At 33.5% G+C, this 9,085-nt stretch overlaps 1 protein-coding gene across 3 annotated transcripts; it reads left to right on the forward strand.

Moving 5' to 3' along the window:
• The first annotated feature begins 5,510 nt into the window (after window positions 1-5,510).
• LOC129294614 (beta-glucosidase 11-like) lies at window positions 5,511-9,085 on the forward strand. Of its 3 annotated transcripts, none has more exons than XM_054933040.1 (13): window positions 5,511-5,624; window positions 5,703-5,871; window positions 5,979-6,045; window positions 6,292-6,347; window positions 6,585-6,660; window positions 6,753-6,824; window positions 6,910-6,997; window positions 7,090-7,345; window positions 7,456-7,571; window positions 7,660-7,877; window positions 8,327-8,428; window positions 8,502-8,592; window positions 8,711-9,085. In XM_054933040.1, the coding sequence occupies exons 2-13, from the start codon at window positions 5,749-5,751 to the stop codon at window positions 8,952-8,954; spliced, it is 1,509 nt and encodes a 502-aa protein (XP_054789015.1). In that variant the 5' UTR covers window positions 5,511-5,624; window positions 5,703-5,748; the 3' UTR covers window positions 8,955-9,085. The 3 variants fall into 3 exon arrangements, with proteins under 3 accessions (XP_054789015.1, XP_054789023.1, XP_054789033.1); XM_054933048.1 differs by having other exon boundaries at window positions 5,724-5,871; XM_054933058.1 differs by having other exon boundaries at window positions 5,606-5,620; window positions 5,724-5,871.

A 9,085-nucleotide genomic window follows, 5' to 3' on the forward strand; every position in this document is an offset into this window, starting at 1 on the left:
CATCAAATTTAAACAATTTCGATACTCTTTGTGCCTGGTAGCAACTGTCAATAGCTAGCAAATTATGATCAGAACCAATTGGCTCTAAGTGAAAGACAAGAGCTTTAGCAAACTCTTCACTAAATTCAACACTTCCATAGCCACAATCCAACCTCTCCTTCATATTAGCTTCCCCTTCCTTCTATTGCTCCAAGTAAAGCATAGGCCTTTGAATTCAAGATCCAGCAAGCTACAATAAAAAAGAACATTATGAAAATAAAAAATTCTTCTCAAAATTGAGGGCCTACCACCCTCCTTATCTAATGGTGAACTTAAATCATTGAAGTCACCACACTAAGCCATAAACCTATCACCCCCTTGCCAAACTTCTCAGCCTATTCCAAACCATACCTCTATCTTTATCAATTGGTACACCATAAACAAAAGTAACAAACTGTGGAACAGCCAAATTGGTAGATATTAATCTACCATGAATAAAATTTGTTGATTGAAACAAAATATCAAAATCAACCCTCGTGCTCCACCATATAGAAAGACCTCCAAAGCAATCTCTCGATTCCACATAAAATTCCCTCTACGAGTCATACTTTCTTTTGATTTTTTTCAACTTGTTACTAAGCATTCTAGTCTCTATCAAAAAAATAAATGAGGTTTTATATTTCAAGGTGTAGTCCTTCAGATTCTCAACTGCTAAGGCCACCCTTATGCCTTAACAGTTCCAAGATATAATTTTCATGGCTTCTCAGGGGCTATTAAAGGCCAGTAACCCTCACCCTCAGCCATGTTTCTTCTAGCATCCTCTAAAAAATCATAAACTCCACCATTCTCATTTGCCAGCATATTCACTGAGATCTCCTCAAGACAACTTCTTTCATTTGTACTTCCCAACTTACTCTTTAATTTACTCATTTGCTTCCCCATAGATTTCTTGTTTATCCTATCCTTTTTCAACTGCAAGGCATAATTTGACACTGCCAAGCTTGCATAACTATCACTCTCCTCAATTCTTTTTTTCTTAATCGCTTCCCCACCAATTCCTCCTAAACGTTCCTTTTCAAATTCACATCTTGAAGTTTCTTCATAATTTATGAATCTGTTCCTGTCTAACATTCTAATTTTTAGATTATAAATCACTTGTGGAAATTTGAAGTTTGATTGAGGTGTTATAATTTGGGTTTATCTTATTTTGAGGTTTGATTTGGGAATTAATTGAAATCGAGATTGCTTGAGGTTAACTAGATGTTTTGGCATTAAGTCATGGCTTAGATTGGGCCTACAATGATGTATTAGATTTAAACTGAGTCTGTGATAGGTGGTGGGCCAGATTTAGGCCTAAATACTTGGACTTAAGCTACGGGCTCGAGTTTGTGCTATGAGCTGCAGTGCACGGCCAAAATTTTAAACTCCCTATTTCTGTCATTTAATAGAATAGATAGGAGGGGGTTTGGTTAGGGTTCTGTTTGAAAATTTAAGGAATCTAATAAGGCATTCAATTCTTGAAAGTTAAGGCTTGATTTTGGTGCATTAAAGGCTTCTACCTTCTTCTCTCCATTTTTAGCTAGATTATATTTTTCATCTATGATGCTATCCAACCTTTGGTTTCAAATTTTTTTAGGTGTTTTGAGGTTAAAAATAAGTGCAGTGCAAGCTGTTTTGATATTATTTGTGGTGATATGAGTGATGGATGAAAAACCCTAGATGTTGCTAGGTGATTTTAGTGAAGATTTGGATATATAAAGGCTAGATAAGTAATTAGAGAGCATAATGATAATGATTTCAAGTGTGTTCACGGGTTTAAATGAGTGTGACAGCTTAGGGTTAATTAGATTAATTAACATAACCTTAGGATTAGGGTGTGATTAGTGGATAGACACTTTGGTTAGTATTAATTAGCACTTTAATGACTATAATTAGTATTGTATTGCTTGTAGATTGTAATAGAAACACCATTAGAGGTGATAGTTCGTTTGTTTGGGGAGCCCTAATAGCAAGGAGTAAAGATAACTATTATTGTTGTGTGATTATGTGTGTATTGTGATGGGTTATATGAATTATTATGTTGTTTGGAAACAAATTAATGGGTGTTTTGGTTCTAAGCAGTGTTATGAAGAATATAAAGTGTTGTCATGCAAATTAATGGTCGATCAATCTTCATTATAGGTATAAACCTAAAGAAACCCCTTGCCATCTTATTGTTCCAGTTTGGACAATAGTCAATATTGATATAAAATATTATACAGCAAAAATATGATAAAATAAAGTAAGGTTAAGTGGCAAATTTGCATCCAAACTATAGGTCAGAAATGATAGAGATCCTAAACTCATTTTTTATGCAATGTTTTCCTTTAAAACAGTACAATGATGCCCCTACTGTTAATAAGTGTTAATCTTGATTATTGGTTGATAAAAAAATTACAAAAACTAATTTCAAAAATTATATAAAAGGATCAAGAAAATTTTTTTTGACCTTTATTTATAATTTTTAAGTCATTTTTTGTAATTTTTTTATTTATAAATTTCATTATGTTAGCTTATATTACTCCTTCCGGTCATAAAATATGGGAGCTAGTTAGAGGATTTTTTTTGATTTTAAACATAAGACCACAATCTATTATGTCTTCTATATTTATTATTTTTTCAAACTACTCTATAATTATATTTCCATACGATGTGTGCAAATATTTAGAAAGAGAGATATTTTAGAAATTCAAAACATAATTTTTATGAATAACTAACCTACTCAATTTGTTAATCTGTATGAATTAATTAACCAGTCTAGAGTGTACATTAAAATATGCTTTTTACTCCAAAAACTGTATACACAAATGAGAGCCCAACAATTCTCTTATAAATAGGGCGGACAGAATATTTACTGTCCAAAGAAGGAGATGAAGAAGTGCGCGTGCACAGAGAGAACGTGCGGCTTTGGCCATTCCCACAGGACTTGGATCCAGCATGTTCTTATCCTTGCATTGAATTTGAGGAGCTCACTAGAATAATGATATGCTTCTAAATTCAAATAACATATATAGAAATACTTATGTATCATTTCTAATGAGATCCCATATCAACAATGAGATTTGAGTTTATGACTTTGCAAGTTATAGGTCAAAGTTTTGACCAATTTTTATTGGTGAATTTATGAGTATTGTATATGTGTGTGTTAAAGGGATTTGGGTGTGGAGTGGACTACCGGCTTTAGATTATTGGAAGTCCTCTCATTCTTTTCGTGCTCTGCTCTGTTCCAATTGTTCTCTAGTAACTTGTTGCCCCCTGTTGCTCCCCCCCCCCCCCCTTTTTTTTCCTTTTTGTAAATGGAAACAGATAGTGTATGATTCCATAAGTAAAGTCAGCTCAGGAACCGTGCAAGCGAACAAAGAAGCCACTAAAAGTATGCAAATTATTTCAAAAGTGTTGAAAGGAATGCCCCAGGCTATGATACTAACTAGAAGCTGGATGAGTTTTTCCAGGGTGGGAGAGCATGTTTGTTTCTTGAGTATATATTTTTTAAAGAGCGTCTAGTATCACAAATTATTTAGTGTAACATTTGTATCCTTAAAATAATTAAAATGTAACATTTTTTATTATGATGTTAAATATTTACAAATGTCAGTTAAATAATCAAACCACCTTTTCCCGTGTTATATTAATGGTTAATGTCTATTATTTAATATTGGGGTAAAAAAGTTACATTTTAATTATTTTATGAGTAAAAATGATAAATAGTTTAAGGTGTTAAATCCTCCTTAAAGAATATTTTAAGAACAAAAATATATTTTCTTAATGTGATATTTTATGATTCTTGTCCTTGTACAACAACCATGCTAATATTTTACTAATTGCTTTAACTTTAACTCTTTTTTGGAAGAAGAGAAAAATAGGGAGGGAAAAATTAAAAGGAAAAACTTTTAAGAATAGTAAAGAAATTAGTATTTTTTAAAATTTCTTCCTTTAGTTTTTTCTTCTTCATTTTTTTTCTTACTTTTTTTTCCATCCAAACTAAGCCTAAACGCCATATTTCATTTCATCTTGGAAGGGAGTCATTTTGTCATGAAAAAGAAAACGAAGCATCTGGATACAGAGTAAATGAACAAGGCGTGTACATGCGCGCATACGTGTGTATATATCATAGATTTTTTTCTTTCGATTTCAAGCATTTGTTCTGCCTAATTACATGAGGCATGACGGTTTATCACAACAATTATATATATATATATATATATAAAAGCTTACGTAGATTGGGTTCTAAAAACTTGTTAAAATCAAAATATATTTTTAAATTTAATAAAATGCTTATAAAAATACTTACAACTCATCCACTAATGAGGTCCTTTATATTGATAGTAAAATTTTATCCCATGACTTTGTAAATTATAAGTCAAATTTTCATTAACTATATCAACTTTTATTGGTACCACTTAACAATTAGTTAGACAATAGATTTGTCTTGTTTGGACTTGATGAGTTCTTTTTCTTTTGATTATCTTTATATATTTTTTTTATTAAAAGTAATTTTATTTAAAGCAGGTATTAAATTTTAGCCAATCTTTTTATAAGAATTTGAACTTTGGCTCTGTTATTAAGATTATTGACCTCTTGAAGTTTGACTTTTCATTTAGTGCAAAACTAAGCATCAGGCTCCTGCTAATCTTTATATTGTAAAACCAACGCTTGTTCCCTGCATTTGTGTAAATATTTAGTATCTTCAAATCACAATATTATATATATATATATATATGTATATAACAAATTTTTTTTTAAAAAAATAAGGTGATAGATAGTAATGTAGCAGTATTCACTTAGTTTACTTTTGTATAAGATAATGGTTGATATAGATGGGTAAACAACTAATTTGCGATCAATTTGTTTTTATCATTTCAAACAGATAATTTGTTTTTTCAAATTTTATATTAATATTTTCAAAACCATATAAAATTTATTAAATTTTAAATTTAACCAGTGCATAAATAAAATAAAAAAGTTGTTTTAAATGCTATTTATTTATGAGCATTAAATACCTTGTATTGAAGGAATCGTGAACTCCCCCGGGAAAAAAAGTGAAAATCTCTAACTTTCAGCACTACTCCCTCTGATGTTTTCTATAAGTATCCTGGAACCTGATTCTTCCTCTCTGTTTTTCTTTTTTTACTGGGATAACAGGGACCTGACGTTTCCCTGTAACATTCGAAGAGTTTACAGTGCTGGGTCGAATTTTTCTTGGGCCACGTTCGCCGACAGGCCCAGGCCTGTGAGGGTTTAAAATTCATACTCTATTAAATCCACTTTATTGATAACTTTTTAAAAGAATAAAGTGATATAATTTATAAATTATTAAATTAATAATGACACTTATTTTAAATAAAATGTTAATTTATTTACTTTTTAAAAATTATATTTATAATTTTATTAAATTTTATTTTTTATTTTTATTGTATTGATTTTGATAACGCCGGTAGAAATGATTTATAAAATAAGGTAAGAGGGAGTAATTTTTTATAATTTTATGCAATGCTACCGGTACCGCCACCGCCACACGTGAAGAATACAAGTCGCATTTTTCTTCTCACTTTCTCACCGATCAGTTCACTGATTCCCATCGGAATCGGCAGTCTGAGATAGCGTAGGCATGTTCGTTATATCTTTCTATTATATATTGGAAACGTCATGTAGAACATTTTTTAACTCAATACAACTTATCTCAGAACGCTTAGTATCATCTGCAGAAGAAGGTCGGAGGAAAATCAGAAAATGTTGGGGAAGGCCTTATTGGCTGCACTGATATCGCTAGTGGCTGCATCTGCTACTGATCCATATAGCAGAGATGATTTCCCGCCTGACTTCTTCTTCGGCGCAGCAACTTCAGCTTTTCAGGTTCTTCTTCTTCTTATTCTCTGATTTTCTTGTTCATAAGAATATAATTCCTTGTTTCATCTGTATACATGCACTAAAATTTTCATTGAATTCTGATATCCTCAAAGGTTGAAGGTGCAGACGATGAAGATGGAAGGACTCCCAGCATATTCGATACCTACGCCCGCACTGCATGTACCTTCTCCCCTATCATATTCACAAGCTTCCAAATCTTTCACTCCATCACATTATGATTTCTCAATCGGCTTACTTATTGCTCTGCTTAACAAACTTATCTTATTATTCTTTAGCATTTACCTGAGAAGTGAGGGTTCTGTCATATAAATCACTGAATATTCCATCAGTTTTGGTTTATACATTAATTGTTAGCTTCTAATTGAAGTTTGAAATTTCTTATTGATTCCTCGGATCGATTTTCAGATGGCATGTCTGGAGGCTATGGACATAAATCATGCGATCAATATCACAAATATAAGGTCGGCCCGTAAAATTTAACGAGGCATTTTATTCATGGAATGTCACACTCATGATAACTAGAGAAAAACAGAACCATGCGTTTACCAGGACTACTAAGCTTGTTATTTATTGATTAACAATTTTACTTTCAAACTCATGCACATCTTAGTTCCTTTCTCTTGCAAGTATTAAGAAAAACATGGATCCTGCATTACCATATGTATGGCTTATTAGATGTAAACATTGATTTATTGCAGGAAGATGTGGCATTGATGGCCAAAATGGGATTAAATGCATACAGATTTTCCATATCGTGGTCAAGACTTATTCCAAGTTACTATCATCCTAACCAAATATTACTCTGCATCCCTAATACTTTTGCTGTTCTAAGCTTGACCTTGCGTCTTGTTCTTGTATATTTTCAGATGGAAAAGGACCAGTCAATCCCAAGGGGCTGGAATATTACAACAACCTTATCGATGAACTCATCAGCCATGGTGATTAATTGTTAAAACCATTTAATAAACACCTAAGACGAGTTGAGTGTATGCTAATTTTCCCTGGTTTTTCATCATAATGTAGATATTCAGCCACATGTTACATTACATCACAGTGACTTGCCACAAGCACTTGAGGATGAGTATGGAGGATGGCTTAGTCGCAGAGTAGTGTATGACATCTTGTGCTACCTGCACAAATAGCAAGTTGTACTAGATTTATTTATTTACTGTGATTAACATGTATATGTATTATATATACCAGGAGAGACTTCAAAACCTATGCAGATGTGTGCTTCAGAGAATTTGGAGACAGAGTTAAATACTGGACCACAATGAACGAACCAAATATATTTGTGATTGGGGGCTACGATTCTGGCTTCCTACCTCCGCAAAGATGTTCCACGTCCTCTATAAGTAATTGCTCTAAGGGAAATTCTTCCACTGAGCCATATATTGCAGCTCATAATATTTTGTTATCGCATGCTGCAGCTGCTTCATTGTATAGGAAAAAGTATCAGGTATTCTCATATGGCACTCCCTTCACTCTTTCAATCTGGAGAGTGAATGACACTGGTTGGATCACCCTATTGTAATTTGAATTATAGAAATGGTGAACTGTTAAATGCAGGGGAAGCAGCATGGGTTTATTGGGATTAATATCCTAACTTTTGTTCTTTTACCTCTAACAAATAGTACTGAAGATTTAGGTGCCACTGAAAGGGCAAAGGACTTGCTAAGTGGTTGGTAAGCATCAATGTGCCAAGTGAATACTTTCTGATATATCTAGTCACTGTAACTATACTATAGCATCTATAGTGTTATGATGTTGCAGGTTTTTGAATCCCATAATGTTTGGAGACTACCCTGACATGATGAAAAAGAATATAGGCTCCAGGCTTCCTTCATTCACCAAAACTGAATCAAATATAGTGAAGGGCTCAATTGATTTCCTTGGAATAAATTATTACTACACATCTTATATTAAGAACAGCCCTCAAAGCCAAGCGGAGGGCGGTGGCATTTTTGCGGATGTTGCTGTGGAAATGATAGGTATGTCATGAGCTGGTTTTTTCCCGACAGCAGCAGACATGAAAAATGATTTCTTTCGTCTTATATCACCTTTATCAGATGACATATCTTCGTTATGTCTCTATACTATTAGACTGGCATCACCCTTAGATTTTTTAAGACCAAGCAGCTCTGCTAATGACTCCGATAGTGGGTGCAGCATCTTATGTCAAATATGACTTCGGGAAATTATATGGGAAAAAAGTTGAGTGCTTATTAACAACAGTTTGAGCTTTTGGCACAACGATAGGTAGGATCTTGATCCTGAAATATACATAGACAATGGTAGTAAATCCTACTAGAGCTTGGTTAATTAATGAGGTCTCAAAATCAGTTTGGAACTGAGAAAATTGCTTAGTGAACGCAAAATGCTACAATCACATCTGAGGTAAGAGTTATGACAACTTTGATTCCTCTCTTCATGGTTTCAGAGAATATATTTAATGCTACAGCAATGCCTAGGGATTTGCAAAAGGCAGTGGACTCGTTGGAGCAATCTTATGGCAATATTCCCCTTTACATCCATGAAAATGGTATGTCTTTGTCTTCCTCTGTCTCTGTCTCCTCCTCCCTGAACAAAACCAACGTCTTCATATAACTGTGCAGGTCAAGTAACACTACGTAACTCGTCATTGGATGATTGGCCAAGGGTGAAGTACTTGCATGGCCACATTAAGGACGTGCTTGATGCTTTGAGGTATCAAGTCTTTAATTTGACCTGTTCCATTGTCTTCTCTACTTTACTTGCAATGCTTGTCATTTTCTCACGAATATTAAGTTTCCTTTTCTTTTGGTTATCACTTACGTGCTCAAAGGAATGGATCGAACGTGAAAGGCTATTTTGTATGGTCTTTGTTGGATTTGTACGAGTTGCTGGGTGGATATAAAATCAGTTATGGACTATATTATGTAGATCTGAATGATCGGGAATTGAGAAGGCAACCTAAACTCTCTGCTAAATGGTACGCGAATTTTCTGCACAGAAGGACTATTGATCCAAAGGTCATCATAGAACTAAAGAAGAATGCACCAATGCCCTCTCTGCATAATGTCATCTAAAGACAATTTGCTTGTGCCCTAGAATAATTTTGTCATATGTAAGAATGAAGTTTCACGATGTATTATTAGATTATATATCCACTAATTGGATCACGAACTGATACTATGAATCATTAAATACTGTTTCTATC

This window comes from Prosopis cineraria, unplaced genomic scaffold (assembly GCF_029017545.1).
Source record: "Prosopis cineraria cultivar Desert tree isolate PC_DT_omini unplaced genomic scaffold, ASM2901754v1 PC1, whole genome shotgun sequence".
Lineage (NCBI taxonomy): Eukaryota > Viridiplantae > Streptophyta > Magnoliopsida > Fabales > Fabaceae > Prosopis > Prosopis cineraria.